The sequence below is a fragment of the Grampus griseus genome (genome assembly GCF_964374135.1).
Source record: "Grampus griseus genome assembly, chromosome: 4".
In the NCBI taxonomy this organism is placed as follows: Eukaryota; Metazoa; Chordata; class Mammalia; order Artiodactyla; family Delphinidae; genus Grampus; species Grampus griseus.
Window position 1 is genome coordinate 4,368,401 of NC_138997.1, and position 19,992 is coordinate 4,388,392.

At 34.9% G+C, this 19,992-nt stretch overlaps 1 protein-coding gene and 1 pseudogene across 4 annotated transcripts in view; one reads left to right on the top strand and one right to left on the bottom strand.

Moving 5' to 3' along the window:
• Positions 1 to 19,992, bottom strand: part of FSTL5 (follistatin like 5) — a gene marked incomplete at both ends in the record, with an annotated part of 620,821 nt that overhangs the window by 307,232 nt on the left and 293,597 nt on the right. For all 3 annotated transcript variants that reach the window (XM_082653501.1, XM_082653500.1, XM_082653499.1), the window contains one exon: positions 9,926 to 10,122. In XM_082653501.1, the coding sequence (XP_082509627.1) occupies positions 9,926 to 10,122 (197 nt within the window). The remainder of the gene's footprint in view (positions 1 to 9,925; positions 10,123 to 19,992) is intronic.
• On the top strand, positions 16,289 to 16,866 carry LOC309821931 (AP-3 complex subunit sigma-1-like; annotated as a pseudogene). The gene has a single exon. The product of its transcript is annotated as an AP-3 complex subunit sigma-1-like (transcript).

Sequence of the window (19,992 nt, forward strand, 5' to 3'; positions counted from 1 at the left end):
AAACTGCAATATCTCTGAGACATGCTTGTACACTACACAGAATCTCAGATGACGATAACTTATCTAAAGATAAATAAAACTGGAAAGAGAGATAGAAAGTGCCAGAGGTAGATGCAGAGGATTGTCTCCCTGCTAAGAGATGCATGGTTATTAGATTTCTGGGGATAAGGCATGATTTGGACATCCAGGTTTATTATATTAACTCTCACAAAAGCAATAAGATACGTGTAGTTGATTTTGATGGTCTCAAGTCAGGTCATGGTGATGAGACCATCTGTGTAGGGGGTAGGAAGACAGAGGAGTCTAATCTTCCAGTTTTGTGTCTTGTTCTTTCCTCTCCTTGGTGGAGTGGGAGAAAAGATGAACTCGTGAGCTATACCACTCATACTGCCAACTACTAATTGGCACTTGCCAGCTCCCTCTACAAGGATTAAATCATGCGCTGCTGCAGCTGCTGACCTTCAACACCCCCTGAAAGGAGTTCAGGTGGAGAGCAGAAATGAGGCCCTCTGTGCTCTGCAAAAAAGTGGCAGAACAGGTCTTCAGATAGTTAGATATTTTCAGGAGACAATTTTATGAGCTCAATTCTTGCATCTCCTCATATCTAGAAAAGCACTAAAATCCTTCATGGTGACGTCTGCTCCTTGTGACGAGTAACCTTCACGAGACCAGCAGAAACCTTCTGCAAAAAATATGTGCTTGATTGCATGTACTCCCTCTTCACCAAAATCACATGTACACTGACCTGCCCCCCAAAATCTTTGGAGCAGTTTCTCAGAGCTCTCCGAAATGCTGTCTACTGGGCTATAGTCCTCATTTTGCCCCAAATAAAACAACTCACAGCTCTCACGTTGGGCATTTTTTTTTTCGATTGATAATATGTTCAAGTAATCTGAGTTCTTCCTCATCCTTTGAAACTATTTTTCTCAAACTAATCATGCCTGTGTCAGAATCACAATGGTCTTAGTAGAGTTAGAGCTCAGTGATCCTCTATTTTAAAGAAAGTCCATCACGTTTGTGAAGTTAAGCAGAGGTAGATATATTCAGTCCTTTACTTGACAAATGTGTAGGCTCAGAAAGGCTCCAAGGCTCAGAAAATAAATATACTCCTGTGGTAACAATACACATCTCCAGGCACTGGCTTTTAACTTTCTCCCACATCAATATAGGTTGGCTCTTCTGTTACTTGGTCCTCCAGACTACTTCTTATCCACTTTCTTCCTTTCTCCCTCTCTCCCTTCCTCCATCCCTCTTTCTTTCCTTTCTTTACAACCACCATATGAATAGTTCTAGGGACTGGAGATCAATTAGTAAGTAAGAATGACTCCCTTATGGAGTTAATATTCTAGAACGGTGAGTGGGAACATGTAATCAATTGAAAAAAACAAGATAATTATGGATGGTCAACAGCGCTTAAAAATAAACAATGTGAAAGGACAGAGGGTAAATAATTAATATTACAAATTATAATGGTATAATCATATATAACTGATGCTACCCTGCAATAGGTGTATTAAAAGAAAAGAATTGCATAAAACAATCACATCTTCTAAGTTCTCTTTTAGGTTTCGTAACATGCTTAACACGTTAGAAGACATTTAAAAAATCATTAGGGCCAACATTAATTTTGAAAGACTAGCTGAAGAGATAAAATTATTAAACAATTGGCGGGATGAAAACTATTTTAGTTTTAAGGCATTCTATATGGCTCACAGGGATTCTCTGAACATGAATGCCAACATGTTTAGTATACTTTGACATTCTAAAGGAATGCTACAAACAATATATTTAAAATTTTTAAAAAATTTAATTTTAAATTTCAAGTTGTCTTATGATACTATGAACAGAGTTAAAGCAAAAAAAAAAAAAAATATTTGAAACTACTTACTAAGGTTTCCAGCTACAATTGAAATTACTGTTTATTAATTGGAGCCCTGAGCTACACCTAACCCAACAATACAGGCCTTACCTTTCTGTTTTAAGTGCTAATGGTTGCTGTTATTATTCTGAAATCCTTAGCCCTTGAAAGGAAATTCCCGATTCTACTAGGATCTACCTACTGGCATTGCCAATGCCATTTTAACAACTGGTTTCTGCTGCCTTATTTTGTATACCTGACAGGTTTATGGGGTTTGTAAATGTTGAATAGGATTAATTACCACGGCACTCCCAGACAGTCCTCACTTATCTCCTTCTCTACCCAAACAAAGGCTTATTTATTTGCATTTAGTTTGTTTCCACTAAAATAGCATTTTATCTATGGGATAAAACAATTCTTACCAATCTCATTACACATAAATATGTTGACTAGCTACAAGAACCCTTTTAAAAATCTTTATAACTGTAATAGGCTTAACAACTCAAAATAAAGACTAACTGTCCATTCCCTATGTAACAGTTCTAATAAATTTTAAAGAAAATGGATATGTACAAAGTCTGCAAAGACATCAGCACCATGCCTATCCTGTTAGCTTAAAAATATCTAGCGTTATTTATTCTTTTTTATTTAATTTTGTAAATGAATTCACATATGGTAGTCATTGAGCAAATGCCTCTTTAAGTCAAATATATATAATATAATAATCTAAATCCTGAGAACAAGTAGTTCCTTTTATTATTTTAATAAACAGTTGTCATGTGTGCACATTAAGGAAATATTTCATTCTAATATGTATTCCTAATGTGAATCAGCTTATTAAGATGACAGAATCTAAATGAAGAAAAAAGCTAAATCAATATACTCAATACAGCTGCTAATTTAAACTCAGACTCACAGGGGAATGACTTTGCATACTTAAACTCCATGGGTGGTTATTTTATGAAATGGGGAGAAGGCTGAGGAACACATTTGCCAAGCCATTAGCACCATTTCACTTCAAGAACTCTACGTTGGCTGCTCTTAAATTAAGCAAGGAGAATTTTAGGCTGAGGTTGGCTCTAATGCCTTGGCACATACAATACAACCAACCCCTAAACCTGTAAATGCCTCAAGGTTATGAAATCAAAACCTAAGGACAACGGGTCACAAACAACTAGGCTTTAATCTGTAGCCAATTAGTACTTTCCTTACTTTGCTTTCACCTTCTCTCTGTAAAAGTTTTCCCTAGCTCCCCTCCGCAGAATGCTTCTAACAACTTTTGGTATGGCGCTGTCAGATTTGAATGGATTTTTGCTCAGATAAACTCAACATTTTAATATGCTTCAGTTTATCTTTTAACATTGCTAATAAACTCAAGGGTGCCATTCTGCTGAGTGAAGTCTGCATATGTATCCCCTCATTTTACTCTGAGGAACCATGATGCGAGAAGTAGTTGTCCTTTCTCTAAGGGACAATTTATACAAATTCCCTTGTGCTTCTAACCCTGGTTAACCTCTGTGACCCTATAAAATCCAAGTCTTCCCATATTGCTCTGCACACTTCCCAATCTGACCTAATCTCATTTCCTTTCCAACTCAAACCCATCATAGTATCCTCTGTAAATCCTGCTCTCTGATCAGAAAATTCTCTTTTGGCTTCTATTTTTATGAAAACATGTTCTTCACCATACTGACTTTAAGAAAATCTGGCTACCCCTTAAGAAAACCAGTTGTCCAATAATTTTAACAATTGGAGACTAATTTTTTTCTCATGTCTATTCTACCTCAATGGAAGGAAGATGGTCAAAAATTAAATGCTTCCCTATTGGCACTTCTGGATTTCTTCCTCCTCCCAAATGAGTTTTCTTTCATCAGATAGATAGATAGATAGATAGATAGATAGATAGATAGATAGACAGATGGATGGATGATAAATAGAAGCTACTCCTTTGAATGTCAGGTCATTCAGTTACATAATTCTTTCCTATTCTCTCCCCATAATTCACCAATGATTTACCCCTCAATTCACAATATTTCTGTCTACCTTAACTCTTTATCAATATCCCCAGAAACTTCAAAATGCATATGAATAAACCACCAGGAAGAGTTCTATGCTTCTTTTCATAGCAAATGATCATTAACCTTCTCTCTTCCAATGAACTTTTCCTACATACCAGCCTGCCAAAAGGGATGTGATCATACCTTAGGTCACTTCATCCTGAAATCCTCATTTCAAGCATTACAGGTCTATTTTGGAATAACATATGTTCTTAAAACCATAAATGTGTTACTGTGTAGCTGAGCGCCTGACCATACTAGTCACATACACAATACTTAGGGGAGAAACCCTGTTTGTTATTATGTTTCAAATAAAGACTATACTTTACATTTGTTAAGGCTTTTTCAGTGAGTTATTATCCTATGAGACATACATTTGAATATTAAGCAAATTTGCAGCATATTGCTACAAGGACAATTTTCACTGAAGCAAGCATTAGTAAAGCTCAGATTTCACCATAGACCCAAAGAGAGCCCTGAATTCTTGCTGTTGGAGAAGGCAATTTAAGAGAAGCAGGAGAGAGATACAGGTAATAGAGATGAACCTCAGACACTTGTTTAGATTTGGGGAATGGAACTAAGAGAGAACACCAAACAAGCAAAGTTTCACACCGTCAGCCTGGTCTTTGGAAAGAGCCAGAAAATTTGATTTTGCCTTTAGTGCATAAAACCGGTTACTGGCTGAGACCACTCAGTTCTACTACCTCATTCTGAATAGGACCCAGGCAGTATAGCACAGATTTAAGAAAAGATACAGGGCTGCCTAGACCAAAGTAAATTAAATGTCCATTTACCCGTTGTCAATAAAGAGTGAAGAGACATCTTAAAACAAAAATGCTCAACAAATACTTTAAATGTGATTGAAATATTACCTTTGTCATATAGTAATTAAGACACGTATATGGGAGAGGAGAGAGTGAGGAACTGTTCTGTTCCTGTAAAAATGCTCCCACACTCTCCCCTGTCATCCAACTCCATGTCCCTCAGGAAGGCAAAAATCCTCACCAAGGGTGAAAATGGACATCATACACACTTGAGGAAAGAGAGAGAGGTGGGATTTCGCTTGGTTCTGAGGGTATAAAAAGTAAGGCAGAAGACAGAAGATAAGAATTTCTACTAGTCTCAGGGATTGAAGACTTATTTGCCAAAGGAAAGACTGTGCCAGATATTGCTTTATTTTTTTTTAACATCTTTATTGGAGTACAATTGCTTTACAATGGTGTGTTAGTTTCTGCTGTATAATAAAGTGAATCAGCTATATGTATACATATATCCCCATATCTCCTCCCTCTTGCACAGATCGGTTTTTGATGTTGGTGTTATTATATTCTATAACTTGCCATTAGTTTTTAAGAAAGGCACATAGATGTTGGCAACTACTGAAAGTGATGTATTTGGTTATACACATTTAGGGGGAGAATATAAATAAAACAGAACTATATTGTTTTGAGTGATAAGGAATTTGGAGCCCCAGGGAAAATTAAGGAGTTGAAACTGAGAGATAGACTTGGGTCTTGCATCTGTGGTACAGAAAATGCAAGGCATGATCTGGACAGAGCACAAGGAAAGGAGAAGTGTACAAAGTGCTTCATCTAAACTGGATTTCAATGTGTGATTTGTGTAATATGTGATATAATCCCATCCTCTACCACCCTATACATCTTCAGTCATTCAACCGAGTACATATTGCTTTTTGCAAATGGATTGTGTGTGTGTGTGTAGCTCAAAAAGAAATGCAAAGGGAATGACAGACATCTGGATTATAGAAACGTTAATAGTATTATTACAATTACTACTACTATTATCATTACTCAGTTACTGTACGATACTAACTGAGGACTTATATATTTTTAAAATATTTAAATTGTAAAATATAGTCAATTAAAGCATATTGTTTCTTTCATAACACATCTATGTCTGTCTTAATCAAGATATTGCTTTCAATTATTTCTTATAACTTGGTTTTATGGGCAAGAAAAAACTGCACAAAACTAGGTATTTTACAGTTTGACAGGTAAGGATATTTTAGTATAATATATATCAGCATCTTAAAAACAAAATACATATGATACTTATTTAAAGTTTAGTTCAATTTAACATCATATCTGTAAAGACAGGGGCACTATATACTCTGGAGAAAAATGCCCACCACCACAGTGGTTGCAGAATGATGCCATGTACTTGTCTCTAGCCTAGAACTCAGGATTTAACAACATTCATACTAGCTATGTGAGATAAGCAGATGAGTACTTCAAATGATGTGAGAAAAATAAATAATGAATAAATAAATAAAACATGCTACCATTTATTTTTCCTAATTTCTTGGAATAACCAAACTATTTTTCTTCTTTTGTAAGAAACATTTTTTCATTGTGAAAATTGGTATTAAAATGCTTGCATATTTAATAACGTGTACATAGATTTCTGGGTTATAATGGCCGATTTGTTCTCACCTATCAGCTGATTGTAAACATTAAAAAATGCAGGGCTTCCCTGGTGGCGTAGTGGTTGAGAATCTGCCTGCCAATGCAGGGGACACGGGTTCAAGCCCTGGTCTGGGAAGATTCCACATGCTGCGGAGCAACTGGGCCCGTGAGCCACAATTACTGAGCCTGTGCTCCGCAACAACAGAGACCGCGATAGTGAGAGGCGTGCGCACCGTGATGAACAGTGGCCCCCGCTTGCCACAACTAGAGAAAGCCCATGCACAGAAACGAAGACCCAACACAGCCATAAATAAATAAATAAATACATTTTTTAAAAAATGCAAAGGATGAACTGGATGGAAATATTGATCAGTTGCTCATCCACTAACTCAAGCATGTGTGCCCTCTTTATATTTCCATTATCCTCCACGGTATGCACAGGAAACTTAGATTGGAAAATTTAATTAGAGCTAACAATTATATCATGTTTTCTATGTGCTAGTTATGTTTCTAAGAAGTCTACATTTTCAAAATAATATCAATATCACATCCAGCTTACATACTAGGTGTTATTATCATTGTTGATATGTAGAAAGGGAAGTTGGGACACACAGAGTTTGGGTCATTTGCTAAAGGTTGCACAGGAATTAAGTAGTAGATATGAGTCCAGGTTCTATAATCAAAGTTCTTAAACTGTGATACTATAGATCTTACCCCCTTTAACTATTGCTTTTTATTATCTCTTTCTTCTCTCAACTACCTCTAGTTTCTAATTTACTTGAAAATCTGCAAGAGAAGCTTTAGAATATATATTCATTATGTGGAGTATGAACAGAACACGGGCAGCCAGCTTTTATGCTGAATTTATAAAACCTCAAAGCCAAATTACGTTCATTAATTTTTACTTGCCATTGGCAGTATCTTGGAATTACAGATTACATTTCTGCTAATAATAGCTTGTAAATTATTAGCAGACACCATTAAGATCCTTTTCCCTTTTACTCTTTTAATTTAAATTATTTTGAAACTTGATATTAAATGAGGATATTATATGTTTCCAAGCTGATTTTTAAAGTCATATATATTATTGACTTTAATATTATAATACTTGGAATACAAGTTCCTTAAAAGCACCTGTAACCTAAAAAGACACAAGTCAAAAACAATATTTATGCTCGTAAGAGCTAGAAATGTATTATATCTTTTCCACGGCGTCAGTTACAACCTTCTGGTTTTTTCATAGCTGATTGCTGACAGATGAGACGCTAACATTTCCACTCTATAAAGCTGAAGGAAGGACTGGGGCATGTCTTCAGGGGTTAGTAAGTATTACCTCCCCAGATCCTTCCTTGCCTGTACCTTGTGGATGGTCAACATATAAACAGGATTCTGAAGATCCTTTCTGCTCTCACATGATAACTTTCAGATGAATTGGAAGGGCACTTTTCAGATGCAAAAGCAAATCCAAATCAAAGGTAACAGGAAGAACAAAACTAAACGTTGTAGCAGATGACTTTATTATGGGTTGTGCTCTGTCCTCCCCAAAGATATGTTCAAGTCTTAACCCTGAGGACTTCAGAATGTAAACTTTTTTGGAAATAGGGTCATTGAAGATGTAATTAGATACTGTAAGATGTGGTCCTTCTAGAGTAGGGTGGACCTTCAGTCCAATATGACTGGTATCTTTGAAGAAGGGACAAAATGATGTGAAAACAAATACACAGAGAGAAGCTATTTGACTGCAGAGGAAGGGACTAGAGTGATGCACCTACAAGCCAAGGAATGCCTGGCACTACCGGAAGCTGAGAGAGGCAAGAAAAGACTCTCCCCCGCAAGAGGCTTCAGATAGAGCATAGCCCTGCCAACACCTCCATCTCAGACGCTGAGCCTCCAGAACTGACAGAGGGGTTGTCTGAGCCACCCAGTTGGCGGTACTTTGTTATGGCCACCCTAGGAAACTAATATAAACTTGGATGTAGCAGAAACTTGAAACAATTATAGGTGAGTGATGTCAATGCCATTTTCCAGTGATGAGCAATTTTCTCTTTGGACTCAGAAGTGGGTCCTAGATTTGGTCAGATCATGTGTCACACCCAACCACTGGTTAAAGAAGTGTAGACATGTTAATGAAAACTAAAAACTATTATAAAATTAAAAAGTAAGAAACCAAAAACACAATATATTTGAATATGTCAGACATGCATAGATCCAAGTGACATACCTTAATTATAAATTCATTTTAACTGAATTACGTCATTACTAGAAATGTAAAATTCTAAACAGTTTCATTCTTGAAAAATAAATTATGACATGTATGACAACATGAATATCTTAATTAAAAGTTGTCTAACTTTACCTTAAAATTCCAGAATTTCATTCCTTGAATCCCAGGGCCTGGGACTTAGTAACTACTCATTAAATGTAAGCTGAATTAAAGAAGATAATGAAAACGGTGTGTTTTTTAATTACCTAGAATGACAAGTCAATTTGCTCACAAGGTCACTTTGACGTGAAGTCTCTAAACTAAGTTACACTATCCTAAAACTTGAAATACTTGCATAATAAGACCGATATTCCACATTGTTGGATTTTTTTAAGTAAGCCATAAAATTAAATATGAAATGTGAATGGCATGATGTTGTGGAAATAGACAATTGAATTTTTTTCTTGAAAACTATATTTCCTGTTAAGCACAGCAGCAAAATCCACCTTAAGATCCACTATAGGAATTACCATGGACTCAGCAACACTCCTCAGGGCTATCACCAATTTCCTAGTCGCCCTGGAGTGGCTTATTCTCTCCTTTTCTCCCTAAAAACCTATATATATTTGTGGAGAAATTTTATGTCCATCATTTTACATTTCCGTCACTATTCACAAGTAATTTAGGTTCTTAAATCTGGGCATTTCAATTTCCTTCAGCAGTCTGTCTCAGTAACACACACATTAAAATATTTCTAATTTTCCAAAATGGCTCACATAAAGACCTTTTGTCTATTAAAATATTCTCTTCTCTTTAATAACAATTTGTCTATATGTATCATTTTGGTGGCAATTTTCAAAGAAATGAAATTTAATAATGTTGACATAATATTAAAATCAGATTTAATATACCTGATCTTTGATAATTAAAAAAGTACTGGAGTAGGTCAATAATTGAATACCTTCTTAAATCACTTATTTACAATATGTTATAGATGTACTGTTCAGTAATGCTCTTGAATACCAGATAAACAAGCTTCCATTGACTGATAGAAAATTAAACATTACAAAAGCTCCAGAATATATCTGGAGATATTTTATAAATTCTATAAGAGAGAACTGGCAATTCCTTTAGGTATTTAAGGTATAGAAACCGGTCAAAAGTAGGTATCTCTTTTAAATTGTACAACATCATACAAATATTACTTAAAATTAATACTGCTGATAGAGTAGTCAAATTTTTCTCTTAAAAATATTTTATGTCTATAGTCAAATTATATGAATAAAAATATTTTTATTTATATAGCATAAATTCACACAAATGTAAATATATCGCATATGCTATACTTAAATTAGCTTGTTAATTTAGTCATTAATCTTACCTGAGTTAGTTCATTGATATCTACAAGTCCATTACTGTCGGCGTCAAAATATTTAAACATTTGATCCACCAGCAACTTCTTCCGAAATATGTCATCACCGTTAGGGTTTTCATTGTCCTGTGTAACATATTTTTGATTTTGTAAATCTAAAATCATGCTTTTCATCTTGCTGTATTCAGTGGCCTCGCAGTTATCTCCTGTAACAAAAGAACTAAGTTATTTTCAAAACAATATTAGAAAGGAATCATTTATTTTATTAATGTTTTAAGCTGATATCTAGTAGATAGCATACTTTGTACATAATATTTATGTTTCTACTTGCATACTTTACTACTTGTACAAGGAAAAAAGAATGGGCTATTTACATGAGAGGATAGAAAATTTTCATTACTATCAAATCCAATAACAACACAAATACTGTGTGTTTTCTCGATGACAAAGTCATTGATTCTATGAATGTACATAGAAAAACATGATAGCTTCAATTGGTTCCAATGTTTAAATACACTACCTTAGTTTAACTCCTCACTATACATGTCTATAGTGATAATTTCACAGGTTTTGAACATGAGGTTCAGGGAGATGAAATGGCTCACCCAAACAAAGGGTTAGATTGTGCTGGATTTTGTGCTTAAACTGATATATATATCTGGCTCCAAAATAGTAAGTTTTTAATTGGAAATATATATATTTTTTACATTTGGATTTGTTTTGAAGAAATTTGTGTGTATTTACATTTTTTCTTGATTCTATTTTGTTTTGTTTTGTTTTGTTTTGCGGTACGCGGGCCTCTCACTGTTGGGGCCTCTCCCGTTGCGGACCACAGGCTCCGGATGCGCAGGCTCAGCGGCCATGGCTCACAGGCCCAGCCGCTCCGCGGCATGTGGGATCTTCCCAGACCGGGGCACGAACCCGTGTCCCCTGAATTGGCAGGCGGACCCTCAACCACTGCGCCACCAGGGAAGCCCTCTTGATTCTATTTTTAATGATGCTAAGCTCATATTTGTTTTCTTACAAAAGTTTATTTACTTATTTTTCTGATATTCATCTATTTCTCCGTTTAGAGTCTTGGTGTATAATATGAAATATGTTTCCATTTTGTATCTTGAAGTCTTAACCTGTCAATTTCATTTCCACAGCTAAAGTATGAGCTTACTGAAGTAACAACACATTACAGATTTTCAGTATCTCCCATAAAATAACCAGCAGAACACTGGGAACTTCACAGTTAATGGAAATTGTTGCTTGGCTTAATATCTTCAAAAATAACTGCAATTGCTCTAATATCTTGACATCATTATTTTACAAAGGATTTTTCTTACAACAGTCTCCATGTTGATGTCTTTATAACACATTGAAATGAAATGTGCTTACTATTGATAGCAAATGTGATATAAAATGTATACAGAAAATACAATGTGTAATGTAATTTATAAATGAAAAAGTAGGCATTATATTAGCTGAGAATTTTCACAATATATTTTTTAGGAAAAAACCTAACTTTATAGTTGTAGTTCATTTCGACAGTTAAGCTGTGACAGAGTCTACAATATTTCTAAAGATTTTAAAATATATGTCTGAGAAGCATGGGGTTGGGGTCTCATTCCTTTTCCCGACAAGATGGAAAACAATCTCTTCCAGAGAGATGAGAGACTATCTTGTTTTTCAAAGACAGTGAAATGGCTTCAGTTTTTCAGCAATTTTAGTGTTTAGTAATCCTGTCAAGAACTTCATTTTTTACAAGATGTAAACTTTGTACCACAAATTAAGTGAATTTTGCACTATTCTGTTCTCAGTAAAGAATAATAATATGTTTTCATAATAGAACAGAAATCACTGACAAAAGGGAAAAGTAATCAAGTCCAGAGGGATAGGTAACAATTTTGGTGTCTGTGAAAGATGCATAAGAGGAGCCTTCAAATACGTGTGCGTGTGTGTGTGCAGCAGGAAGAGGGAGAAAACCATTCCAACAGCCCTCCCTGGGATTTCTGTATTTGACCTTGGACCTGCCTGTCCTTTCATCTGACTGATGGGAAGGAGGATGGAGTCTGGGGGAAGTGACCTGTGTCTATCCATGATGAGCAGGTGAGAACATGGGAAATAGAATTTAAGTGCTGAACACCTTTTAACTAATATTTGAAATTTGGTGTGAGGAGATACAATTTTAGGTTGTTACACTCTAATTTTGATCAAATCAAGTAATACAATCATCATCATGCTCTCTCTATAGATACTTTTTCCCAAATTGTATATTCCCTGGCAAGTCCAGGTATTGAGGTAGTTGCTGGCAATCCAAAGAAAACAAAAATAAAAGCATTGCAGTTAAGGCATTCACATTCTATGGAAATGTGCAATAAACAGTCCTAAAATTATGTAACACTTTGTAGAATTTAAAGATTTTAAATAATTGCTGTTACAGATTTTTTTTAGTAATAAATAGATACATCTATTATTAATATATAGATTACCTGTAATGCAGGCTTTCTATGTGCCAGGAACTTTTTATGTATTAAATCACTTAACTCTCATGACAATCCAACAAGAAAGACCTTATAATTACCATTATTTTACAGATGAAGAACTAAGACACAGAGATTAAATAACTTGTTCAAAACTACAGAGCTAGAAAGGAGCACAGTGATTTTTACAGCCAGGCAACATCTCTTTTAGCCTTTATTCTCTACTTTTCTCATCTTCAGAACTGAGTTTAAAATCAACTTATACATGGATTCAGTAAATTTGTCCAAGGATTATTTGGAAAGTGAAAAACAAATATAATAATAAACTCCAGGCAATATCATTGCTTAAATTGCAGGTAGAGAAAAAAGAACTTGCAATGGGAGAGAGAGAAAAAGAAAAGGAGTATCTGAGAAATAGCAAGAAAACTGTAAGTACTGAAGAGGAAGCTAACGGGAAAAGAACTTTTCAAGAAAGAGGGTGTGATGAAAGGTTAAATGTTTCAGAGTAAAAATAAGATAAGAAATGAAACCTGCTCATTAGATTCCTTAAGTTGGAGGTAACTGATGACAATAAAGGGAAATTTTAGTGAATAAATGGAAAAGTCCTATTACAATAGGTTAAAATGAGTAAAAACAAAATGACGATTTGGAAATATTAAATGTTTACTACCCTTTTAATAAGGATCAATATAAAAAAATAGAATTAATGAAAAAGAATAGATATTTAGAAATAAACATCAATGTATATTAAGAAATCATGGCCTCATCCAAGAATAATTTCAAGAAGGAAGTTAAGAAATTTTAGTTTGTTGATTTGTTTGCTTTGGTAGGATTCCTTTCTCAATACTTAATCAACCGATGGTGTTAGGAAAAGAAACCTGACACCTGCTGGCGTTAGGCAGCGAAAGGAAAGAAAACTTCTGGACTCACTTGGTGCTCTTGGAGACCAGTAAGAGATCACCTCTGCTGTGCCTGTTCTAGACACTGAGGACAAGATGAATGAGGTCGCCACCTGATGGTACCTATACCATCCTCCTGCCTATGAATGCAGATTCCAGGGCTGTGCTGACTCTGGACTCAGAGTGATTCTAGGGCAGTTAAAATCCACCAGGTCTTGTGGGGCCTGGAAGAAAGCAGAATCTCTTTCTTTTTTTTTTTTTTTAACTTTTTTTCTCATTTAAGTAATAGATTCATAATTTTATTCCAACTAAACTATTTTGTGAAACAAAAAACATGCTTGATAATGCCACATGGCCAAAACATGCATGATATTTCTGTATTCTTATTATGTGCACAAGTTCTCACTTGTTTTTTCTAATTAATTTTTATCGGAGTATACTTGATTTATAATGTTGTGTTAGTTTCTGCTGTACAGCAAAGTGAATCAGTCATACATATATACATATCTGCTCTTTTTTAGATTCTGTTCCCATATAGGTCATTACAGAGTATTGAGTAGAGTTCCTCATGCTGTACAGCAGTTATTGTTGGTTACCTATTTTATATATAGCAGTGTGTATATGTCAATCCCAATCTCCCAATTTATCCCTCCCCCCTCCCCCGCTTTCCCCCTTGGTAACCATAAGTTTGTTTTCTACATCTGTGACTCTGTTTCTGTTTTGTAAATAGGTTCATGTGTACCCTTTTTTAGATTCCACATGTAAGTGATATCCTGTGAGATTTGTGTTTCTCATTCTGACTCTGACTTTCAAATGGTCAAACCTGTTTATTGGCAAGGCTTCTCCAAGACTCTACTGAACTGAGGATAATTACATTTTATATATCTGATAGTACCACCATCAGTTTTGAGTACACGATAAGTGCTCAAAAATATAGAGTTCATTAGTACATAGGGTTCTTGGTGTTATATACTCCATGGGTTTTAATAAATGTATAATGACATGTGTGTACCTGTATCTACAGAGTAGTTTCACTGCCCTAAAGATCCTCTGTGCTCTCTGCCTATTCATCTCTCCATCCTCCTTAACCCCTGACAAACACTGACCTTTTTACTGTCTCCATAGTTTTGCCTTTTCCAGACTGTCATAGATTTGGAATTGTATACAATATGTAGACTTCTCAGATTGGCTTCTGAGAAGTCAATGCATTTAAGATTCCTTTGTGTCATGGCATGTTAGCTCATTTCTTTTTATCACTGAATAACATTCCACTGTCTGCATGGACCACAGTTTATTTATCCACTTACCTACTGAAGGACATCTTTATTGCTTCCAAGTTTTGGCAATTTTGAGTAAAGCTGCCGTAAACATCCATGTTTAGGTATCTGTGTGGACTTACATTTTCAAATCCTTATCCTAAGGAGCATAATTACTGGATTGTATGTAAGATTATGTTTAGCTGTGTACAAAATCACCAAACTGTCTTCCAAAATGGCTGCACCAGTTTGCATTCTCATCGGCAATGGATGAGAGTTCCTGTTGCTCCAAATCCTCACCAGCACTTGGTGTTGTCAGTGTTTTGGACTCACCATTACAATAGGTGTGTAGTTGTGTCACGTTGTCTTACAGGGAATTTTTTAAATGAATGAGGGACTATATTTTACAAGAGACATTGGTTCCATAACCTTTCCCCCACTCTCTGCACACACACAATGTGATTTGGCTTAATTTAACATCTCCTTAAACGTTGTTGACTAGTTAAGTGAAAATGATTAAAAACACAATTAATTCAATTGACATGCTTACTGATTAATTTTGGGAATTACTCTTACTGGAAATAAAAGGAAAGTATTGTGAGTTAAATATTAATTCTCCAAACACTTTGTTCCTTATGATGTAACTTTTTTCAATTATATGCCACATGGTCATTGACAACTGCCTACATCTATACAAGCAGTATTAAAAAGGGGTTTGATTTTCTAGCTTGGCAAATGTGGTATTATAATTTAATAAAGGTGTTCTAGTAACCAGGTCACTTTGCTCTCTTTACCCTGAAAGAACATTAATTAAAATGCTTTTGAGGGACGAGATTAGGCATCCCATGCTCTGTTTTCAATTATATTCTTCAAAGGTGACACACTTTGGAGCAAGTAGGCAGCTTAGCTCTTACTATCCCCATCCTCTCTCATCACCCTCACAAACAGAATCACATATTATAAAGTAAAGATGCAGAGAATGCTGGCAGAAAACACAACAAAATAAAACAGAGCACAATACAATGATGATGGCTATCTAGAATGCTTGGGAACCTTAGTGAAAAATGTATATTTATCTTACCTGAAATAAATACAACTTGTAATAAAATTATCACAATTGCTCAAGTGTGTGATTTTAATGTTTAGTGAATTAACAGTCTTTTAAGTCATTATCTTTATAGTTAAAACCAAGAAAATACAGTACGCTTCATATGAAAAGGCATACCTCCTATAAAATACGTGAGAAGTAGCTAATGATGTCAAACAGTTTATGAAATAAGTTTTTCCTAATTAATTATTGTTTGTTTTCTGGCAACCTTTCTACAAATATTTTGTACACAATATGAAGGACTTTCATCTTTTCACATTTTTGCAATTGCTGTTAAAGTATGAGTGCATGTTGCCTTAAAAATTATACTACACAGTTCTTACAGGTCTCATTGTGGTAGTCTGTGTTTTATAGAAGTTTTTAATTTTTATTTATATTATCTGGATCTATAATATTTCAAGGAGTAAAGATATATAAAGGATATTCTTGAATTTTTAAAAAATTTGATGAAAGTAATTTAAAAAAGTAATCAGGTTACGAAAAATTGTCTATCCCTTAATCAAGTAGAGTCAAAACTAAGACTTGGCGCGCGCGTGTGTGCGGGAGGGGGCGGGTGGGGAAGGATCGCCAGCGAGATCCCGAGTGCCCGCCCCCGCCCCCGCCCTGGCCCCCAGCTCCCACCGGGTCGGCCCGGCTCAGCCATGATCAAGGCGATCCTCGTCTTTAACAACGACGGGAAGCCGCGGCTCTCCAAGTTCTACCAGCCCTACAGTGAAGATACACAACAGCAAATCATCAGGGAGACATTCCATTTGGTATCTAAGAGAGATGAAAATGTTTGTAATTTCCTAGAAGGAGGATTATTAATTGGAGGATCTGACAACAAACTGATTTATAGACATTATGCAACATTATATTTTGTCTTCTGTGTGGATTCTTCAGAAAGTGAACTTGACATTTTAGATCTAATTCAAGTATTTGTGGAAACATTAGACAAGTGTTTTGAAAACGTCTGTGAACTGGATTTAATTTTCCATGTAGACAAGGTTCACAATATTCTTGCAGAAATGGTGATGGGGGGAATGGTATTGGAGACCAACATGAATGAGATTGTTACACAAACTGATGCACAAAATAAACTGGAGAAATCTGAGGCTGGCTGAGCGGGAGCTCCAGCCCATGCTGTATCAGCTGTAAAGAATATGAATCTTCCTGAGATCCCAAGAAATATTAACATTGGTGACATCAGTATAAAAGTGCCAAACCTGCCCTCTTTTAAATAAAAAAAAAAATTAAAGGCCACTCCCAGGTAAAATCCGGGGGAAAAGTCATCTAAGTTTACCATGCAGCTGTTTACCAAAAATAGAGGAGAGTCTTAACTTCTGCTCTTGGATTTAAGTCAAGGTACTGCATAGAAGTCATGTAAAATCAGTATGGAAGTTCATTGTTGCTTTTCTTGCTCAGTGATTTTGAAGAAATTGAGTAGTTACAGTGTGATTTTTTTCTTTATTCTCTAAACTGCATTCCCATGACCATCTAAGGCATGCCTCTATGTATTGGCTACCACAGTATTTTGAAAAGTGTTTGGGACATTTCTTTAAATTATGTATAACCCAAAATATTCGTGTTTTGTATGGATCACAAATACAGCATTCCTTAATTCTTTGTTATTTGTCAGAATTGTTATTTAAAGAACGAAGTATGTATTGCATGAAAACATTATGACTTTTTCTCTTAGTTTAAATAAACTCCAAGGTAACTGGACTTCTAAAGCAAAAAACAAAAAAAAACAACAAAAAAAACCTAAGACTCATGTAACTCCATTAAGAGCAGGACTCTTTGTACTTCTGAACACTAAATAATCTTGTCCAATAATTTTATCACAGTACCCAATATGTGGTTTTCAATGAAAATTGTATTGTTTGCATTGACCTTACAGAAGGTATGCTATTCATATCTGTGAAGCCATAGGCATATAATGATTTTAATCCAATATATACACAGCAATTATTGTGTGCTGGCACTGTTCTAAGTATTTTACAGATAGCTCATTTAATCTTTAAAAGGATCCTGTGAAGTAAGTACAATTACTATACCATCTCCTTGAAACATAATAAGCCCAATAACAGGCTTGACATTTGACTTTACGTGAAAGATTAAGAAAATTCTAACCCAACAATTGTAAGCGCATCATACTAGTTAACTCAGACATTTCTCATGAGGTACACAGGACTCACAAGTTGCATCTATTTGTCTCTTGAGAAGATAGAGAAGCTTTAAGTATTCTTTCTTTTATGTTACTCTACAAATTTGTGTGAAATTCTGTCAAGAATTTACAGTTTTCTGAGGACTGCCTGCATACACATATTCATGTATATGAATACACATATTCAATAATAAATCATGTGTCTTTTCTCTGCTACACTGACAGAGAGAGAGGTCTTTTGGTTGGTAGGATTTTTAATTTCCCCAACAATCATTAGGAATGCTGCATAACATTGATAGAAATGACTCTCCAAGCCTGTCTAAACAACATAACTTCAAAAATATGAATCAAATGGAGATATTAACAGGCAAACTTGATAAACCACAATGATAGAGAAACACTGTAATACTTCTAGATGGGAAATGTAGATCAAGCAGCCAGTAAGCATAGTGCCTTGGTGTGGAGCAAACCCAGAAATATACTCTTACAGGAATACAGTACCTTCTATAAGCATCAGGTTTAATGCTACATTTATATACAGTAGAAGGTTGAGGTTGAGTTACTTTCTTCCTGAAGTTTATAGTTTGGTGTTAAGTTTCCAAGTTATGAGCATAAGCATATGTCTTTTTCTGGTCACTGAATATCTTATTCAGTCAAGAGTTCATATATGTCTTGTCTCAGAATATCTCGGTTACTCTTTGTCTTATTTATCACAAAAAATACAAAAATGATAGTAAAAAACAGGATTTCTTCTATGGTTTCTACTTTATATATTTTCTATATAGCCTATTCATTATTTTCCATCAAGCAAACAAAAGAGATAATAGTCATGAATGGGCATCAACCCCCAGCTATGTCTTTATCCTGTTAAATTTAACATAAAGAAATATTCTTTCCAAAGTACACCTAATTCTAAGCAACAGTAAATATTCAAATACCATTATACACTAAACATCACAACAGTAACATTTATAGTATTGTTGTTCTTTTGTTTTATGATAAATACTTTCATACAGGTTCAATGCTGAAGTGGGTTAGTATATGTAACAATTAATAGCTTGGATTTGGGAAGAGATCTTTTGTATGTATTGCATGTGTGGGGGGCAATATCACCTTATTGGATTTTTTATCTTGATACAATGATCATGTACAAATAATTTAGTTGAATAAATGTAACCCGTAAAAAACCATGTCCCTGGGGTAGTCACTATGTGTTGTCATTATTTCTTTTAAGAACAGCTGACCTTCAGGAGACATCGTCCAATGAGAATCCTTTGATATTTCACATTTCAATTGGTCATAGCATGGATGCTAGCGCTAACTGCCTCCTCATTGACCCCAAACCAACCAAATAAACACAAATGATTCTACCAATTTGTGTCTCTCTGTATAAAAGGATCATCCAATGCTCTCAAGAGTCCTGGTAGCAGCAGTTAAATAGTTCAGTCATCGACAGAAGACTTCTTCAACTGGACTGCCATTCTCTACTATATAATGATTCTATGGAATATTTCCAAAGTGGACCCCTAGTTTTGTCTGAAATTGCAATAACATAAAATACTATATATTAAGAACATTTGGTCATATATTGCCTACATGCAACATCTATTGTTTTGTTTTCTGGAAGACTATAAATGTTATCTGTTCAATTCCTCAGTGGTACATATTCATCGAAATATGATACTATTTGACATTTTATTTTAATTTACACATAGTCACACACAATAAATAACAAATATTTATTTAGTCCTACACTTTCTTATGGGTATGCATCATGTTTAACAATAGCTCATCATGACCTTGACCAAAGATTTATAAGAGATAGCAAAGGCGGAGGACAAATGATATAAGGGATGTGAACAGGAGGACATGGGGTAATTAATACTGGAAAGTTTCTACATTAAGTATACACTGTGTGTGTCTTCTGTATTAGGTTTATGAGACAGTGAGTAAATAAATATAGGGGAAATGATAAATTAATCTTTTTTTAAAGATAGAGCAATTTCATTCTTTCATTATAGTTCTTTGGAGATATTTTCAACAAAACATAGTAAATATTCCACATATCAGAGAAAACAAACATTTCCTGATGTTAATAATAGAAAAAAATTTGAAAACAAGTTTTTCACCAACAAAAACTGAAAAACAGTCATATTTCTGACAGAAAATAGGTCAGATTTGATTCATGGGCAGTTGATG